The sequence below is a fragment of the Drosophila arizonae genome, chromosome X (genome assembly GCF_054131065.1).
Source record: "Drosophila arizonae isolate 15081-1271.41 chromosome X, UAZ_ARI_1.0, whole genome shotgun sequence".
Classification (NCBI taxonomy): Eukaryota; Metazoa; Arthropoda; class Insecta; order Diptera; family Drosophilidae; genus Drosophila; species Drosophila arizonae.
In genome coordinates this window covers 6,635,001-6,655,981 of record NC_142927.1, presented here as the reverse complement: position 1 = coordinate 6,655,981, position 20,981 = coordinate 6,635,001, and the positions used below count along the sequence as shown (strand labels likewise).

Here is a 20,981-nt window from a genome sequence, read left to right as displayed (position 1 = left end):
CTGATTCAAATTCTCTGTTAATTTGATTAGAAAAGTTTTCTTGCCGCGTTTCACATTATTATTATTATTATTATTATCATTATTATTATTAGCATTATCATTACCATTGCTATCATCATTATTATCATGCTCATCATTATGTTGATTATTAGAATATTCTTATGGTTATTGGGCTCGTGGCGTGTTCCACATTCCCCTCCTCCGCTCCCCCTGCGGCTGTTTGCAGCCGTTAATTAAGCTCAATGTGTTTCCTTTGAAGTTTGAAGTTTGCTGCTAGCGGCGCACAGTTTGGCCAGCACTGCACAGTTGACAAGTCAATTGACGATGTGGAACAAAACAAAACATAAACTTGGCTCAAGTGATTGGCAAATTTTTCGAGGGCAGAGTTTTCTACCTGTGCAGTTACAGCTACACTGCTGCAGTTTGACATGCATTGAGCTGCACTGCTGCCGTTTGGCATGCATTGGCGGACAGTTGGGGAGTCACACAGAGTTAATGGCATAATTTCGCTATATAATATATGTAAATATGCAATTTGACTATGCAGTGCATCTAAAACTGTATATATATATTAAGGAACAATGCTTAACTGTCAAGGCAGTGCATCCAAAACTGTAACGGGTAATTGTAATTATCTATGCAATGCGCCCAAAACTGTATGCTATGAATGACGTACAAACTGTGGCTAGGATCGACAACTATGCCCAGTGGCTCCTGAACTGTAAATGTAAAACTGTTGCTTACAAAGCCACAACAGTGCATCTGAAACCCATTGCTTATAGAGAGAAATGTGAAACAGCTATGCATAGGATATATACGTACAGCATACTAGTTATGTATGTATATAATATCCATCTAGTTGCTGTCTAGATATATATATATGTATATAGATTTATAAATCTATATGTATATAGTTACATTTCTATCCGATTCTGAAGTATTTCGCTCGCTGCAGTTGCATTGGAAAAGGATTTTTTCGAAATTTAGTTTTTCCCCTTTTTTTTGCTGATGGTTTGCACTTTTGCATTTAGCGCTTAGCCACGCCCATTTTGTAGTGCAACCGCCCCATGGTTGTGGTCTGAGCGGATTGCGAAAAGAGAATCGAGAGAATCAAAGGACAGGGGGAGAGAGGGAGCTGGAGAGATTGACAGAGAGCGTGATATACGGGGCAGAGGGAGGGAGATGGGGAGATAGAGTGACGCCGATGGAGCGGTAACTAAGCAGCCCTATTTGTATAAATCAAATTAGAAGCAAACCGAATCCAATTGGATACCAATTAGCCAAACAGGATAATAGTTGCAATTTAGCAAGAATTTTGTTTCAAATGAAAAGCTTAAGGAGAAATCTGAGAGCTTATAAGAAAACGTATACGAAAGGACTGTTTTATCTAATCAGAACAGTCCAATTGGCTTTTTGGTGTTCTCTAATGAGGGAGTGCGAGAGACAGAGAGAGGGGGACAGTATAAATTCCACTTTAATGCATATTGAGCTTTAAGTTGGAAGAGAACAAAAAAAAAAAAAAAAAAAAATAAATAAAAAATAAATAAAAAATTTAAAAAAAAAAACATAAAATAAAAATTATAAATATTATATACAATTTCGATTATGAAAATTAAGTTGGAAAAGACAATTATTTTAAATGTGTAAAAACCGCGTTGACTTTAGTTATTCCCAATTATATATATTATTTATTCCCAATTGGACGTTTAATAATAACTTATTGCTTACTAAATATGAAATAGTAAAACATTTGTTGCCATTTATAAAGTTCATCCAAATACTAATTCAAATTCCGATTAGACTCAAATTGTCTGAAATCTGATAAGTTCAAATATGTTGCTAAAAAATTGATTCTCATACGAACGGAAATTGATAATGATTCCAATTAGACACTCTACAAACTTCACTGCAAACGGCACATATCAAATGCTAATTGGACCAAGCAACTCTCCCGTTAAAAATGACGATAATAATTTTAGCTTGAACAGCATCTTAAATTAGACATAATTTCATTTTATAACAGTAATAACTGTTACCAAAATGCCTGCTTAGCCCGTTTGTCTAATTGGAACAACAATTTAGCTTATGATTTAATTGAAATTGAAAGGATATATCAAATTATTTCTAATTAATACTCAACAATGATTTAGTTGAATTATTATTCCAATTGGATTGCAATGTGAGATACTAAACAAATATTTGGTATATGCATTTCTTAACAGACGCATGTTCCCAATTGGAGTGCAAAGCAATATTTATAAACTATTCTTATCAGTTTCATTACCACAACAAACATTTCTTATCAGAGTGAAATGTGTGTAAACGAATTTGTTATTACAATTATTCCAATTGGCATCCATGTGGAATGCACTTTTTATAATATATATTCTATATAAAATAAAAGTATAATAATCCAATTGGATTCGGCAACAAATCTAATAAACCTTATGACTCAAAAAATAAATAATATTGTATATATATATAATATTTTTATTTTTTTTGTGTAAGTGTAGCTAAAATTTGTAATATTGTATAATATTATCGTAATCTCTTCAGTTGGATTCAAATTAATAAGCCCCAAGCTTAATTCAATTTGAATTTTTTATAAGTCTCAAACCTAAACTTGAATTAAAATATTATTTTCTTCCAATTGGATTATATATTGCCTATAAAATAATTAACAAATATTCTAAGCAATTATCAACAAAGATTCCAAATTTAATTTGTTTGCTTTTTATTATTTAACTGTGATTGCAATAATTCCAATTGGACAGCGCTGCTTATTGGTAGCGAAGAATATGTTGCTTATCTTCACAGCGCAAAAACTGACTCCAATTAGCATGTACAGCAGAAAAACGTTTGATTGCAACTAGCAGCAAATTGCGAGCTAATCCAATTAGATAATTGACTGCCATCAACAGCTTCCCAATTCAATTGGAACGCTGCTGAAATTAACACCAAACGCCGACTGAGCTAAACAATTAATTGCCAATGCAAATTGACAGCGAGTGAGCGAGAGGGGTAGGGGGAGGGGGGCGGGGGAGAGAGAGGAGGCGAGACAAACACTTATGGTCTCATTATATCAATATGCAATTGGAATAATTCCAGTTAGAAGCGGTTGGTTAACCCTTTTGGTTCAAACTCGGCTCAATGCAAATGTCATTAAAATTGCATGTGTGTTGGCCAAATGCGGCTTAAATGCTGGCCAATTGGCCAAGAGCAAAGATGACTGCGTGTGTGTGTGTGAGTGTGTGTGTGTAAGTGCTTGTATGTGTGTGTGTGTGAGTGTTTGTGCGTTTGGTTTGGTTTGCTTCAGCTAAAATCGTAGCATACTTTGCTGCGCTGCCAGGCTAAGCCTTCCCCACATCCTGTCTCCCTCTCTCCCTCACTCACTCTCTCTCCCTCTGCCTCTATCTCACACTGCTGCACTCTTTTCACTTTGCACTTAAGTCTGTCTTAAATATATATATATAAACAACTTACCATAAAGAAAATGTCCACAATGGGGCAGCAGCCGCCGCGAAAAGCTTTGCAACAACAACAACACAAAAATTGCACCAAAAAAAAAAAAATCTGCTTAGTGTTGTTGTTGTTGTTGTTGCGGCCTTGGGCCTGGCCAGCGGCTTGTTGTGTTCGAGTTTTGTATGGAAACGGGTTTTCCTTGAAGTTATAACTTGTTGTTGTTGTGTTGTTGCTGTTGTTGTTGTTTTTTCCAGAGATTTGCAATATCTTGGCGCAGTGGCAGTTGCAGGTGCTGCGGCTGTGTGTCTTGTGGACCGGTTGCACAGGAAGCTGCACAAACACACACGCACACGCACACACACACGCACCAAACAAAAAAAATTATATAGATTTTTTAAATGTTTGTTGGTATTCCAAACAAAATTGACTTGAATTGCACTAGGTTTATATGTATATATAAATGATTTTTTATTTATTTTTGTATTTTTCAATTTATTTAAAATTTTTTTGTAAATATTTTATTTATTTGTATTTTGTATTTCTTAATTTTAGCAACTTTTAGTTATTTGCACCACGGATAACAGTAAAAAAAATTGATAAAAAATAGAAAATTAAATGGGAATCCGTTTGCACATATCTCATATATATTCATATTCGCATGCATATCAGGCGATGTCGCTTAACGGTTTATTTGTTGTGCGTTATTTATGCCGCGCGTTGTTAACAGTACACACGCACACAGACGCGCACGCAGACATGGTTACCTACACGCACACTGCTGACACTGGCACACACGCACGTACGCACACACACACACACACACACACTGAGAGAACGATGGCACAGTGCGAGCGGGATGGAGCGATAAAGAGTGTCCGTTTGTTGCTTGCGCTGGGGCAACGACTGTTTGCTAACACGGCGGAACACGTACTAAAACTTGTTTCACGCGCTTCGCCATGTCCAACGCCAAACGTTGGCGGCAGCGACAGTCGACAGCGACAGCGCTGCCAGCGTTAACAGCCAACGACAGCAACGAATGGCACGCGCAGCGCATTGCAATACACCAACTGGAAAACTGTTCCCAGCGCCAAACTCTGTGGGACGCCACAGTCGCGTGCTGCTGGTGCTGGTGCTGCTTCTGCTGCTATTGCTGCTGCTGCTGCTGTCGCATTGTCGCTCTCCATGTGTGTACTAAAAATTGTACACGAAGCGTAACGATGCGACGCAGCAACGAAACGAGCGTACTAAGGCGAACGGGCGAACGACAACGATTCCTTTAGAAATTCAGGTCGTTGTCTTCGTGGCCTCGTGAGCTCTTGTGCTCTCGTCGTGCTCTCGCACTCGGCTGTGCGCTGTCGGCGGCAGCGCCTTATTTGCAGTCGCTGCGGCGTCTGTTAAGGATAACATACGCTGCACTGGCCCTAACAGTGCCGCGACTTTATAAATATCAACAGCAAACGCTGGCAGGCTTAAGTGATATTATATACAAGCATAAATTAGCTCAGCACACCCGCGTCTTTGCTCTTGATTGGTGGGTAGCAGATGCGACGGCAGCAGCCGCAGTCACAGCGGCCGGAAGCAAACGAAGTGACAGCAACAGCAGCTATTACCCCTCCCGCTCCAACTCTCCTGATCCACATCCACTGCTGGAAGTTTAACTAGAGCGGGCTAGGAAGGTGGCCATCGATGGTCGATCGCATGCTGCGAAAGTGTTATATGGGAATGGGAACAGTTAATGCAACTGGCACAGTGCAAGAGGGAAGGCGAGTGAGAACAGCTGACTCAAGCTTAAGTTCATTAGGGCCACTTGAACAGTTTCTTCTTTACAATTAAATGCAATTTAATTATGCAAATTTCTCTGGCAGTAAATTGTAATTAAGAGAGACCTAAAAATAATAATACAATAATTTAAACAAAAATTGATGTTAAAATTAAATACAACATTTTTAATTTTATTACTATTATATTTATTTCATTTTATCTATTTAAAGCGTGACTGTTCACACATTGATTATTTGGATATTCACAGTTATGTAGCGTGCATCTAAACTGTGAATGTGCAATAATTGGGTCACAGCTTAGGTGATAGCTGTGAGCACTTTTCTGGACAGACTCTTAAATTGTCAATAAAATAACAGAGTTAAACTTTTCACTGTGATCAATCTGATTCCATTTCTGTCATAAACTGTGATATCACTTAGTCTCGCTGTGGTCATTCACACCTTCTGTGATTTATCCGATTCCCACAGCTCTGAGCAGTCACTACATATCTTATATGAGTTCCCAACTTACAACTGTTCCCATTGCACTGTTATCATTCACTGCATTCCCTTGGGTCGCAATCCATTTAGATCAATTTATAGGGGTTTCCAGAGCTACTTAAGCTTCCAGAATGTTTCTGTGATCACATTCACTGCTGTTCTCCTTATAACTGTGATTCCCCATGATCTTTCACTGCGATCCCTAAGGCAGTGACTCGTTTAGATCAACTCATAAAAGTTTCCAGACTTGCAAAACTGTTCCCATTGTATTCCATGACCGTGACTCCCTGTGATCATTCACACTTGAACATCGAAAAAAAAAAAAATTGTTTCACTGGCCCAGTGACTGATTCACACAACGGTGACGCGGCCCATGGAGAGACGCCCTCAAATCGGTTCGAGGAACGATTGACAATGCAACACGAGATCGTCATTGTTGCTGTTGTTGTTGCTGCTGTTAAATTTACTGAATGTGAATGAGGTTAAAAATTTGAATAAAATGCGCATGCAAAAATTGGCCCAGAGAGAAAGAGACGGAGACAGAGAGGGAGCAGAGAGATATTATAATAAGACCTGAAGCGAGAATAAGAAAACGCAGCACAAAGAACGCAGGCAAACAATAACAAGAAGTGGGATGACGAAGTGAAGGAGGAGGAGGAGGGGAGGAGAGCGACACTGAAGAAGAGTCAGCAGCAGCAATAACAATAACAATAACAACGGCAAACAGTTGCCGCCTCATAATTAAAACGCTTCGAGTGGCCCAGAATGCAGACTGAAATGAGCTTTCGGCTTCCAGTCTCCAGCCTCCAGACTCCAGAGTCCGTGACTTCCAGTTAGTTAGACTGGAAATTGCCGTTCATCTGGCTTCAACGTGTGCAAATTGTTTTCATGCCCAAATTGTTTGAGGGCCAACACAAAATTTATGAGCAACGCCCCCTAAAAGCGACGAGGGTCGCCTCACCAGATGCCCGTTCCATATGTGAATGCCGATGCGGCGTTGTGACAGACAAATGTCAATAGTATCAGAAGCAGCGCAGCAGCAGCGACGTTTCACAATGTTCCTATTCCCCCATTCCCACACACACCACACACACACACATATGCACATATATTCCCTGGGCCGACAGCAAGAGCTGAGCCGAAGCCGCCCATCAACGACAAATCAATGACGACGACACATGTTGGACATGCAGCAACAACAAGAACAACTTGAAAGAAACTGAAACTGAGTGGCAGACGGACGAGGCAACTGCCGCAGATTGAAATTGAGGCAGCAGCAGCAGCAACAGCAACAATGAAAGCATTTAAGCATTTGGAAGCAATTACCACAGCAATGAAGCATTGAATGAATGGGAATGAATCCAACAGAATGCACAGCACACGTGTGTGCCGCGTGTGTGTGAATGTGTGCGTGTGTGCTGGTGTGATCAGTCCAGCGCCTTAATAGGAATTTATGTGCATTTTTCCAGGGATTGGGATTACTTACTTAGCAGCCTAGCATTGACGAGCGACGAACGCGCAGACACAAAGAGACGAAGGTTGACGCTGTCTTCGGCGGAAACACGAGACGCTTGCACTGCCAATGAGCCGAAGCGATAAGCCAGCCGAGTGAGAGTGGGAGAGGGAGAGTGAGAGGCGACGCTTAGTTGATGACAGCGTTGCGTGGTGGCTGCTTCCGCGCGCGCTGTCACAACGGAAGCGCCAAAAGCCGCCAGCGACTGTCGCTTCCAATGAAACGTGTCTCTTTGGATCGTTCCAGAGAGAGAGAGAGAGAGCAAGAGCGAGAAAGTGTGAGAGCGGGGGCGCGCAGGCTAGCAGGCAGGCAGTGAGAGTGAGATCGTTAGCGTGTGCTCTAATTGCTGCACTTCAAAAATTTGTGAATGCACGCTCTCAACTAGAATAATGTATGCTCCCTAAATGTGCTGGGCGGGTATATTATTTTATGAGTAGCTACATATGTATATATATATATATGCGTGAATAAAAAAAAAATTAAATAAAAAACAATTTATTTATTTATTTATATTCATATAGAAATACAATTATTTATATATATGTATATACGTACATACATATAATAAATATCAATGTTACATATTCATATAAATATGGATATCTATAAATAAATTTTATACATATAAATATACATAATATTATACAATTAAAATATTGAGCGATTGAATATGTTTAATTATTATTATTATTATTATTATTATTATTATTTTTTTATTTTTTTTATTTTTATTATTTTTTTATTTATTTTTTGCTAAGTTTATATGCTAAAATAGATTTCATATATCAAATGCATTGTAAATTTTAAATATTAAATTTATTTTAATATATAAATTAAAGAAAAAAAAGAAAATAATAATAAAAAATATTTATTTCACCATATCTCATCTCTTAATATTATTTGAATATTTTTAACATATTTAATGTGTAATAATTTAATATTTATTTTTTATATTTACTATCCTAACAATATTACAATATATTTAAACAAGCTTCTATCAATGCAAACTTCATTATATTCACTCATAGGGTATTATCAACGTCTATCACTTGTTTAATTTGGTTTTTGGGCATATTTTACGATGCGGCGCTTCTGCGCTTGCTGCAGTTGTTGTTGTTGTTACTTTTTGTTTATGTTCTGCCTCTTTAACGGTATTATGATTGCCGTTGTTCCCGTCTACAGATGCTGTTATTGTTGTTGCTCTTGCTGTTGCGCTGTTGACAGCTGACGCAACAAGCGCCGCTGTAGATCAGCGTGCACAGTGGCACGAAATCAATGAGCAAGTGTATGCAAGCGAGCATTGCAGTTGTAAAATTATGAAATTCCTAAAAAAAAAAAAAAAAATATTTCTTTAAAGAGCATGTTTCCATTTATTATTATTCATTTTGGTTTAAATAATATTGATTAAATTCTGCATGTTTAGCTCAAGTATTTGGTCTGCTTTCCATTCTTGACCCACTGTACAAAATGTCAAATACAAATTCCAAAAAAGAATCAAAAGAAATAAGGGAACTAATCGGAAACGCTTTGCACTTCCGTTTTTTCTTGAGATTCTTTTTTATATTTTGTTTTTTGTTTTTTTTTTTTTTTTTCATTCTTCTCAATTCATTATTTTTTTCGACAGGTTTACTCTAAGTTTGAGTAGTTTGAATTACATATTAGAAATGTAACTGATGGGGGCCTTTTTATTAATAAATTAATTTTTGTTATATTTTTACTACATATTAAAATAAGAATATATATATTTGTAAATTTTTTATCATTTATTTTATCAAATTTTTTTTTATTGTATACTTTTTATATACTAAATTTTTTTCTTTATAATTTTCATATACTGTTTTTACTATATTTGTATTTTTTCTTTATTGAAAAGCATAATTGTTTTTATATTCAAATTTATTACTTAATTTCTATATATTAATTAATCAGGATTCATTATATTATTTCTTTAATTAATTGTGTAATTTATTTTATATTAAAATTTTATATAATATATTTGTTAAATTTTTATTTATTTTATTTTATTGTTTTTTTAAATAAATTATTTATTATGTTTTCTTTAACTATTTTACTTTACTATAAACTTTAATTTATTTTATATTTAAATTTTATAAAATATAATTTTTTATTTTTATATATATTGTATTACATTTTTATTTTATATTTTATAAATTGCCCAATTTTGTTTTTATTATTTTTATTTATTTATTTTTATTATTATTATTTATTTATTTTTTATTTAACTTTTTTTTCTTTTTATTTTATTTTTTTTTGAGCGTATTTTGATCTCTGCTTGAGCAAACTTTTTCCTCCACTTCATTTTGAAAAAAATGTTTTTTGTTTACTTCGCGCATTTCAATAGAAAATTTTCAAATATTTTAGTTCCTGTCGTCATTTGTGTGAGCGTATGTGTGTGTGTGTTTATGTTTTAGCGCCTTTCCTGACACTTATGTAAGTGCGTCTGTATGTGTGTGTGTGTAGGCTTGTATGCATATAGGAATTTATATTTGTATTTGTATTTCCATTTGTTTCATTGTTTTGTTTTTGTATATATATTTTTTTTCGTTGTTGTTTCTTTCTGTTATTCCTTGTGTGCATAAAACGCGATTTTGCTTTTGTCGCTTTGTTGTTGTTTTTGTTTCAAATTGAGTTTCGCTGTTGATACTTTCATTTAGCTCCGGCCACAGACACGTAACCGCCACCCGCTCCCCTCAAATCCACTCATCCCGCCCCTACGACAAGCCCAAGCACTCGACAGGGCTACGGCCGTAATGCTGATGCTACCAATTTCAGTTGCCGCGTTTCATTTGCTGCTTGCGAGCTGCTTGGATAATAAGTAAATGCTGTTATTATACTCATTCACGAAAGTGAATCAGTATATTGGTTTTGTGCAATGTCCGTCTTGCTGTCCGTCCGTCTGTCCGTCTGTCCGTCTGTCCGTCCGTCCGTCTGTCCGTCTGTCCGTCTGTCCGTATGAACGCAATCTATTTCGGCGCTATTGAAGCTAGAGACTTGAAATTTGGAACACATACTCGTGTATATCTCCGATTTATAAAGTGTTAAAATTTTCCCGATCCGCCCACTAGGGGCGTGGCAAATCGGAAAATGCATTTTCCGATATACCAGAAATCATGTTTGTTGAAGAGCTAGAAAGCTGAAACTTGGTATGTAGGTCCGCGTTGACCACCCAAGATCACGAGCTATGGCGGATATATCTACGCCCATTGGGGGCGTGGCAAATCGGATAAAACTGTATCTCCTAAAGTTGTAAACCTAGAATGCTGAAATTTTGCACGTCAGCTAATGGTATGATTCTATAAAGTCTGAAGATAAATTATAAGTCTACGCCCGTTGGGGGCGTGGCAAATCGGACCTGAAGATATAGTGATTTTTTAAATTCTCCTATATTTTGGACACTATTGATGGCAGAGACCTCAAATTTTGTATATATACTCGGACTGATCACCCAAGACCAAAAAGTTTTGTCGGATATATGTCCGCCCACAGGGGGCGTGGCAAACCGCAAAAGTTTATATCTCCTAAAGTATAATAGCTAGAAGCTTCAAATTTGGATAGTTGAGTTACTGGTAGCCTCCTCTATCGATTCCCCAAAAATAATTTTTACGCCTCTTTAGGGGCGTGGCATATCGAAAAATACCCTGTAATTTTCACATTTTTTTAGGGTAAGCATTCAAACTTTGCAGTTAGGGTAACGTTATCTCTTTCTAAAAACTGACCAAAAATGAGGTGTCTACGCCCAGTTGGGGCGTGGCAAATCGGAAAAACCTGTATATTCTACAGTATTAGAACGAAACTTAACTACTAAATTGTTGATGGGATGTGAATGAGTATTCCGCAGTCGGTAACGCCCGACTGCAACGTTCTTACTTGTTATAAATATGTGAGGGTGTGTACATGTGCATGTGTGTGCGTGTGCATGTGTGTGTAAATGTTGTTGTTAAGGGACTTGATGAGCGCTTCCTTTTCCGCCAGAGCCAGGCCAATTATAAAGCTGTTCAAGCCGTTCGAGCGCAAAGCATTTGCTTTCGTAGTGCGCCAAGAAATACAGCTAAAATATCAATACAGAAAACTTTAACATCATTATCATTGTCATTATCATCAGGCAACATCATTTGGTATTATTACTATGGCTGCCACTGCCACTGCCGCTGTCGCTGCTGCTGCCGCTGCTGCTGTTGTCATTGTTATTATTGTTGGAGGGGCACACGTCAATAATTGCGCTCGAAAATAAGTTAAGGAAAACACAATCAAGCTGAAGAGAGCGCGACCCGTTTCTGGCGCAGAAAGACAGACGAATGGACAGACAGACAGACAGACAGAGGGACGGACGGACGAACGGACAGAGAGACAGACAGCCTGTGTAGTCAAGCGTAGCTTGGTAGGAGCTCAAGGAGCTTGAACTGAGTGCCCTACAAGCTCTCTATCTCTCTCCCACTCTCCCACTCTCCCTCTCTTGCTCTCTGTCACTCTGTCACTCTCTTTGCCTTTTCCATTTGCTCGCGTTTAATGTGAAAATCATGCAATGAACCAAATTCAAACGGAAATGATTCACACTCCAGCTGCAATGCTCGCATGTACTATTCAAGTGGGGGAGTCATCTTCGTCATTATCATCATCATCATCATCATCATCGTGTGGAAGCATCTTTAGCCAGCAATTGAAATTGCGTTTACGTACAATTGTTACAGTAAGAATAACACCATTTGAAACAACAACAGCAGCACCTACTTGAACCGTATCGAGAGACGTGGGAGATGTGGGTGATGTGGGAGGACATGGGGGGGGGGGGCGGGGGTGTTGGTGTAGGGGTTACCTACACGACGAAAAACAGCCCCGAACACATGTAAAAACATATTGCGAGCATTGTCAACGCAAATATTTCACTTCCTGCCTTCGATTTGCGGCCCTCCGCTTTTCGCTCTCCGATATCTGTGTGTACATGTGTATGTGTATATGTTTGATTTTCTGCTTATCTTTCCCTTTTCGCCTTGTTCTTGCTCTTATTCTTTTCATTTTGAGTTCAAAGTTCAAGGTTTTTCACGTTTAATTAGGCATGGACAGGTATGGGGTACAGGCATTTAAGGTACAAAATTTCAATGCGTAGCATCAGATGTGAACAGAGAGCGAAAGACCTGCTTAGAGCGTCGGGTTCCGGCTGAGAAATTCTATCGAATTGCCTTTCTGTGCGATTTTCATGAAGTACAAGTAATGCATATGTATCAAAAGAGAGAGAGAGAGAGAGACCGAGAGAGAGAGAGGGAGATAGAGAGGGAAGAATAGAGGTAGAGTATACTAAACAGTCAGAGAGAGAGAAAGAGAGAGAGAGAGAGAGAGATGAAGCATTAGATACAAAAAGACAGAAAGAAGCAGAGAGAAAGGCAGAGAGGAGAGATAGAGATAGCAAAAGAGAGAGGTGGAGGACTGGATAGAGTGAGAAAAATATAGATAAATATATATATATAAATAGAGAAAAAACAGAGAGAAAGATGGAGAGATAGATAGATGTGAAGGAGAAAGAGCTAGAGATGGAGATAGACGATGGAGAGGTGGAATGATAAAGGGAGAAAAAGACCGATAGAGATAGAGAGAAAGAGAGAGATCGCGATGAAGGAAGAGGTAAAGAGAGAGTGACAGATAAAGAGACCGAAATAGAGCGATGGAGTGGTAGACAGGCCAATAGAGAAAGGGCGAGAGGGAGAGAAAGGCAGTTTATGACACAAATTGAGGAAGATAGGGAGAAAGAGTAAGAGAAAGAGAGAAAGAGAGAAAGAGTTGTGTGAACACATATATTACTACAGTAGAATCCGGTTATAACGACTCCGCTTATAGCGCCAAGCCAATCTTTTATGAGCAAACTTATAAGGGTTTAGCACCTTCCGGATATTACGACGATCGCTTCAGTGTCGTTATAATTGGATTCCACTGTGTATTATTCTTATATAAATAGAGTCGAGTCTCAACAATTTGTAGCCCGCTAAATTGAAAATCGTGATAAATTGAAAAAAATTCTTTCCCCTTGAGAAAAATTCGTTCTCAACAATTTTCGATAGCTTGAATTTCTGTACAAATCGAAAAAAAGTGATCTCCTTGCCATTTCTAATTACCGGAATGTTACTGTATTACTATTTTATAAGCAAAATGTTAGCCCTATGATAATCCCATTGCTTATGCATCATCATTATTATATGAGAAATATCTTACCTATCTTTAGATATCTTACATAAATATTAGCTTTCTATCTGAGCTACCTATCTATCTATCTGTCTATCTACCCCATCCCAATGTCCATACTTCCCATCGATTTTCTATCAATTCCAGTTCGAAAAAACTTTGAGCATTTTTGCATGCAACTGTAATTGAGCTGAGAAATTGTTTGGTTCAACTGCAATGTCAGCCCCATTGTCAGGCTCTGATATATTTATAATTAATTGAAAATTCACATTTTTCGCATCTTGCGCCAGAGCTTTAATTTCATTTCAGCTCACAGCGAGCCCTGGAGCACACTCCGAAGTGCCTCGCAGCGACTTGCAACTTGCAACTTGCAAGAAATGCCATTTGCAATATTTCAATTGCATTTCAATTCATTTGAGTGTCTCTCTTTTTTCCTCTCTATCTCTCTCTCTGTTTCTTTTCCTCTGTCTTTCTGTATGTGTGTGTGTGTGTGTGTGTGTGTGTGTGTGGGACTCTGCCTGTGTGCTGTAAATCTATTTTCTTTCAGTTTTCGCACAGCAAATTTAGCCCATTTTCCACTTGGCAGCCAAATGAAATTCGAGCTGCAGAAGCTGAGGGTTGCCAGCTGCGCCCCAGCGACAACTCTACTCTAACACACACACACACACACTCTTACACGCATGCAATGATTCAATTTAACTGCAAATTTGCAAAGCAAAGACTTATTGCATTGCTTGAAATCAAACTGCAAATTCGTTTATTCCTATCAATTTCACAAAAATCATATCCTTTGACTTCCCATATACGAATCATAATAATTTTTATCGCTGACTTCTTTTTATGATTATACTCATTCACGAAAGCGAAATAGTATATTGGTTTTTTTGCATAAATATGCAACTTTATCCTCAAAATAATATACATATATATCAATTGGGGGCGTGGCAAATTGGCAAATGGATCAGTTCGCATTTGGGCCTTGAATGAGGATTCTGCCTTGAATGAGTATTCTGCAGTCATTATTATTATTATTATGATTTTCTTTTTTCATTGAAAATTTGTATATTTTATGAAACAAGCTTTCGACTCTCCTTAGTGTTTTTAGTCCTCTAGTTTTCCTTACACTAGATATCATGAGTTCATCATGAGCTCATTTTTTCAGCATCTAATTAGCCTTGAGATGTATTTCCAGCTCCCGACCCACCTTAGTGCTGTAGTGACGAAAATGTAGGCAGTATAAATATAGGTCTCAAGCCCTAAACATATCAAAATATAAATTTTTCCGAAAAGTAAAAACCAAAAAAGTAAATTTTTTCAAAACGCAAAATAGCAAAAGTAAATTTTTTTTTTTTTTTTTCAAAAACGCATATAATTTTATCTTAATGTACTAAAATATAGCAAACAAAAGATTGCAAGATGAATACAGGTAACGAGAGGTTAATCGAAGCTAAAGTTTGTACACGTGCGAATTATGGGTACGTGAAGTTGCCACGTCTTAAAATAACCAGATTGGGCGTGCCTTTGGCTAAACGTCCAACTGGATTCGTATCGCTACAATTGTTCCACCAGGACTTAAAGGATCGGGCCAGACGCATTCAATTGGCCGTAAGTAATGCCTAGGCGTCTGCACGATGCCTGACCCAACTAATGTGATCATTACTTAATACTTCACTCAACAGAAAAAGCGTCTCAAAAATATGGTCTCTGTATCGACACAGACCGATAGCAAACTGGTTCTGTTGTGGAGTCAAAGGATGGTGACTACTTTGCACTACTTGCAGCCGTCGCTTGAGGAGCAGTCCTACAACTATATCGATAAATATTTTAACCGGAAGACCAGTAAGATTGTACACATTGTGCTAATTGCTCTAATCACTTTGATCAACATTTGCGTTATCATTGGCTTATATGAGAGGACCAAGCACCATTTGTATTAAATTCTAGTTATCAGCTAGTCCACGATGCTAGCTGCTTAATGTTCAATAAAAAAAATTTATATGTTTTCATATAACAAATATTACTGTCATTGTCATTGCTATTGTCAATGGTAGTTGTGTGTCAACGGCTACTGCCATTGTTATTGTCATTATTACTATCATTGGTTATTTTCATTGGCTAGTGCAGTTGGATAATATCATTGCTATAAGGCATTGTCGTTGTAATTATCATTGTTTTTTTGGTGTTATTGTTTTAAGGTGTTACAGTCGCTAGTCATTGGTCATTGGCCATTGATCATTTTTTATTAGTCATTATTTATTAGTCGTTGGTCATTGTCCATTGGTGATTGATCATTGATCATTGGTCATTGGTCATTGGTCATTGGTCATTGGTCATTGGTCATTGGTCATTGGCCATTGATCATTGAGCATTGATAATTAATCATTGGTCATTGGTCATTGGTCATTGGTCATTGGTCATTGGTCATTGGTCATTGATCATTGAGCATTGATCATTAATCATTGGTCATTGGTCATTGGTCATTGGTCATTGGTCATTGGTAATTGGTCATTGGTCATTGGTCATTGATCATTGAGCATTGATCATTAATCATTGGTCATTGGTCATTGGTCATTGGTCATTGGTAATTGGTCATTGGTCATTGGTCATTGGTCATTGGTCATTGGTCATTGGTCATTGGTCATTGGTCATTGGCCATTGGCCATTGGTCATTGATCATTGATCATTATTCAATAGTCGTTGCATTGTCTATTGGTGATTTATCAATGGTCATTGATCATTGGTCATTGATCATTGATCATTATTCATTAGTCGTTGGTCATTGACCATTGGTCGTTGGTCATTGATCATTGGGCATTGATCATTGGTCATTGATCATTGGGCATTGGTCATTGTCAGTCAATATTGGCAACTGAGCTACTTCTTTAGCATTTCCATTGCCATTTATTTTGCCATTCCATAAGCAATCCAAATTGTTTTTCAACTCCAGTTCTTAGTTAGGCTATGATGCCAGCTTAATATTAAATAAATATGCATATACATTTCTATGCCAATTGTGGGGTTGTATATATGTACATATATAGCTTAAGCCATTCAGATTCCTTAACACCCACTCCGTCTGTCTCTCTCCCTGTTTCTGTTTCACTTTCTCCACAGACATTGTCATGCACATGGACAGAGTGTGGACAGTTGTTGACATGTTGGCGCTCGAAACTGTTGCATTCTTCACCATCTTTGTGTGTGTGTAAGCCACTGTCTGTGTCTGTGCGCTTGTGTGTGTTGCTTGGTTGGTGTGTTGCCTTTTCCGGTCTTTGACATTTACAACAGTTCGCTATGACAGCGTCGGGTTAGGGTAACAACGGGGCAGCTGGCTGGAGCTGTTAGTCATAGTGGGAGGCCAGAAGGGTGAGAGGGACGCCCACACATACACGCACACAGAGACAGGCACGCACACACACACACACACACACAAGTGTGTTTAGTATAACCATAATGGCGTCATAAAGATGATATCATAATTTCCTACTTTGCTTTTCTTTATTTTCTTTTCTTTTCTATTCGTTTTTTTTTTTTTTTTGCCGTTTTGTTGCGCTCTCTCTCATTTTCCTGTTGCACACTTTGACGCTGCGACGCGTCGACTATTTGCCTTCAGCCGGGCTTTTCGTTTAGTTTTTCTTTTTGCTTTATAATTTTTCGCTCGTTTTTGCCTCGTTTTGTCAAGCATTTGAATTGTGGCGTCAATATTTGTCAGCCCAGCCCAGAAAGTCGCTGCCGTAAGCCAAGCTCCATAGTTGTCCGTATTACCAAGGTATTACACTCTCTCTCTCTCTCTCACTCTCTCTCTCTTCCATACCCTTTCTACATCTGTCTCTCTCCCACTCCCTTTAATGGCGCACGTCAGCAAATTGTTCCAGGAAATTGAGCGAGCTGCACTTCAAGTGAATTCCACTGGCAAATGCGACGCCATAAAAATGTGAATAAATTTAATACCATCAAGTCGGATATATATGTATATAAGGTATATATATATAATATATATAAATGTATATAAATAAAAGTAAACGCCAACTAGAAAACGGCGCGTGCCAATCCGCCGCATTTTAGGCCGGAAATACGTTGGGGGCAGCTCTCGCTGCTGCTGCTGCAATGCAGCAATGCAATTCAAATGAAAGCAAAAGGGCTGCCCCCACGGAGCCAGATTCTATTTAAAGCACTCGACCCAAGTAGGGAGCGCTGGCCATGAGAAGCGCCGAGAAGAGTGCGATTTTTTTTGTTTTTGCTTTTTTTTTTTGTGGAGTGGAAACAATAAAAGCTATGACGGCAACTATATACAGACATGTATAGCTATGTATGTGTGAGACGTATATATGTGGCATGCTTACGCTGAAAGCAGCCCAGCTTGACTGTCCCAAGCTGTATCAATCGATAGTTTTTAAGTATATCGATTGAGCTCATTGGGCAGCAAAGAAAGTCCCAGTCAGAAATATTAGCTCTATTCTAATCTTCATTCCAGACTTTATCTCTCTATTTTAATCTCCATTCTAATCCATTCTAATCTAGCTTTACAATCTATAGCTATATGAGACAGATTTCGATTTTATTAACTTGGTACCAGAAATCGATAGCTATGCATAAATTGAGTTATACAGGATAATAATCAATTCATTTTATCGATTATTCTACAAGCTATATGCATATTAAGTATGCTAGCAATTTGTTCTATATCGATTGCAAGTTTGCTATAGAAATATTGTATTTCAAACGATTTCACGAATCCATAACTAACAATCGATAATCGATATATGCTCGATATAGCTCTCGTCGATAGTTATCGATATTTCCCAGCTGACAATAGTAATCCTCGAAAGTTCTTATGGATAGCCCAGATAGAGGCATATGCCTGGGCTTTTCACAGCTTTCGTTTATCGATAGATGAGCTTAGTCCATCACTATCATTTGCTTATGTGCTTCAACAACTGCAGTAACTGAAGAGCTCCTCTGTGCCATATGCAACAGCTTCATTTGGCCTCAATGAGTTTTGTAATTATATATGCATAAAATTCTAGTGCTCCAATCGAATGCCCGAAGACTTTAGGCGTCTCTCTACTCCTCGCTCTGACGTCTGCACATATCGCTCATTAACCGTGTTCTCAGCTCTCTTAATGAAAATTCATGAAATGTATTAAACATTTTTTATGACGCCTTCGCCTTTAATGGCTTTTCGTGCGGCCACGAAGACATCGCCGCTTCGTGTCCCGTGCTTCGTGTTAACATTTAACGCACCCTTAACGATCCAGCAGACAGATGGGGAGGCTGGTGGGGCAGGCGCGCTGTGTGTGTGTGTGTGTGTGTCGAGCCGCAGCTCTGGCCAAGTTCATAAAATTTTATTTGCATTTCAATTCATTTGGTTGTTGTCTTTTATATTTTATTTCGATCATTCTTCGCCACAGAATTAACATGAAATCAGTTTAAGACAACTTGCATAAGCAAAACTCGAAACATAAATAAACCGAAGGAAATGTTATGCCCCACAAACAACAAACATAACAAAAAAAAACTAGCAGGATGACCTACTCAAATGTATATGAATAAGAGTTAAGGTTTTGTATAGAAACTAAGATTTTATCCCACAATTACTAGCCAAAGAGAATGCATAGATAAGTCCTAATATGAATGACTCTTCCAATACTGAACTACAGCCATACATCCCACCATATATATATAAATGTAGTAATCCGAATTTTCCCTCAGTTGCCTGTCTGAGGTACAACAGGATGTATAGCTATATAAACTAAGACTTGAATTTCCAATTACAGCCTGAAAAGAAATCCAAGCTATACAAACTACGATTATTCTATTGTGTGTATTGCCCAAAGTATAGAAGAATGTATCGCCTATATGTATACCAATTCAAATTACTCTACGTTTCCTGTCTAAAGTGTATCAAAATGATTGGCTAAAATGATATAAAAGCTACATTAACTAAAAATTTTGATAGCACTTATGCCCTAACCATAAATAAATAAACTAATAATTTCAATAATATCATAAGATAATATGAAATACTAAGATGTACGAATTATTGCCTAAAGTCTATCGTATATATCTGTCTATATGTACCTATCTATGTATGTATATGTAACTATACCTATGCCCATACCCATATCCATACCCATGCCTATACCAATACCTATACCCATACCCAAACCTATATCTATAACTCTACCTATACCTCTACATCTACCTATATCTATATCTATACCTATCTATATCTATAGCTATACCCATGCCCATACCTATACCTATACCTATACCTATACCTATACCTATACCCTAAAGTAATCGTGTGTATATGAACTAAGGTCGTCTACTCCGTGTAATTAAAGAGGTGTGCAACAACTTCAATCCAGACGCCAATGTTGTTGACGACCCCAAATGTGAGGCCCGCCATCAACAGAATCAGGTGTAGTTTCAGCGCCAAACGCGCACCCTTGCGAGATTTGTGCTTCTTCCGGGAAGATTGCATCAGTTCCTGCAGCCAAAGGACCTCAGCGCGTGGGTCTGTTTGGGTGCGCTTCGTTTTCGGCCCAGTTTTCGCCATCTTTGACTGATTGATTTTGATTTCGATTAATATGCATATCGATTGTCCGCAGACCAATGCAAGCAATACTTACACGCTTCTTTTCCTTCTTACGCTTGTTGCGAACCATTTGGGCAGTCATCGGACGCCTCGGTTTCTTTGACTTGGGAGTACGCTCCTCCACTGCAAGAGTTAGTGTTCGAGTAAACCGTATAACCGTATGCTTTCGCTCCTTCTTACCTGTCAACGCGTCGCGGCAAGATTTTAGGAATGATACAAATTTACGCCACACTTTCAACATTTTCCTTATAGATTTCATTTTTTCAATTTACTTTTTTTACATTAAAAAATTATTTAATGCTGACTGAAAGCTGAACTGATACAGTCTGAATACTACGACCTGCTCCCTACGATATTCCCTTTTTGACGTTTAAGCACTTGAAATTGAATTCACACGCCAACTGAGATCGTCAAGGTAAAGCTAGTTTTAATATATTTTATTTTATGGATTTATTTGTATACTATGTAGAATAAAATGACAACAAAAAGCAAGTAGAAACATTACAGTCGTGCGTTATCGACATCACAATACTCATTCACGGCCTAAATGCTGCCAGATTCATTTGCGAATTTGCCACGCCCCCAATTGGCATATATATTATTTTTGGGGACAATCAATTGAGGATGTCCGTGTTAATTTAGCTGTTTAATTATGTGTTTGAATTTCTAGCTTAGAAAAGATAGAGTTTTACTCATTTAGCCACGCCCCCAATGGTCGTAAATATATCCACCATATCTTTTTGAACTTGTGTGCTTAAAGGAAGTATACGTTCCAAATTTCAACTCTCTACCTACTTCAACTACCGGAAAGTGAATATTCCGATTCGCCACGCCCCTAGTGGGTGGGAGGGGAAAATCTTGACAGTTTGCATTTTAAGCATGCACACAAGTCTATGCACTAAATTCCAGCTCTCTAGCAATGGTTTGCACTCATACGGATAACGCTTGGCTTCAG

The 20,981-nt window shown here is 38.0% G+C and overlaps 3 protein-coding genes across 5 annotated transcripts in view; 1 reads left to right on the top strand and 2 right to left on the bottom strand.

Moving 5' to 3' along the window:
• The window catches only part of kirre (kin of irre), a 66,226-nt gene extending 61,744 nt beyond the window's left edge, over positions 1 to 4,482 (bottom strand). Inside the window, exon 1 of the mRNA XM_089475652.1 lies at positions 3,484 to 4,482. The gene's annotated coding sequence lies outside the window, so the exon portion shown is untranslated. The remainder of the gene's footprint in view (positions 1 to 3,483) is intronic.
• A 10,145-nt stretch (positions 4,483 to 14,627) lies between these two features.
• LOC108618658 (uncharacterized) lies at positions 14,628 to 15,443 on the top strand. Of its 3 annotated transcripts, none has more exons than XM_089473723.1 (3): positions 14,628 to 14,763; positions 14,827 to 15,033; positions 15,108 to 15,443. In XM_089473723.1, the coding sequence occupies exons 2-3, from the start codon at positions 14,845 to 14,847 to the stop codon at positions 15,363 to 15,365; spliced, it is 447 nt and encodes a 148-aa protein (XP_089329849.1). In that variant the 5' UTR covers positions 14,628 to 14,763; positions 14,827 to 14,844; the 3' UTR covers positions 15,366 to 15,443. The 3 variants fall into 3 exon arrangements, with proteins under 3 accessions (XP_089329849.1, XP_017870238.1, XP_089329850.1); XM_089473724.1 differs by having other exon boundaries at positions 14,653 to 14,732; XM_018014749.2 differs by having other exon boundaries at positions 14,652 to 15,033.
• Positions 15,444 to 18,785: 3,342 nt separating this feature from the next.
• LOC108618621 (uncharacterized) lies at positions 18,786 to 20,396 on the bottom strand. Its single transcript, XM_089473776.1, has 3 exons — positions 20,207 to 20,396; positions 20,061 to 20,149; positions 18,786 to 19,993 (listed from the first exon to the last, which is right to left on the bottom strand). Exons 1-3 carry the CDS (start codon positions 20,283 to 20,285, stop codon positions 19,754 to 19,756), a joined length of 408 nt encoding a protein of 135 aa, XP_089329902.1. The 5' UTR covers positions 20,286 to 20,396; the 3' UTR covers positions 18,786 to 19,753.
• Between the last annotated feature and the right edge of the window lie 585 nt (positions 20,397 to 20,981).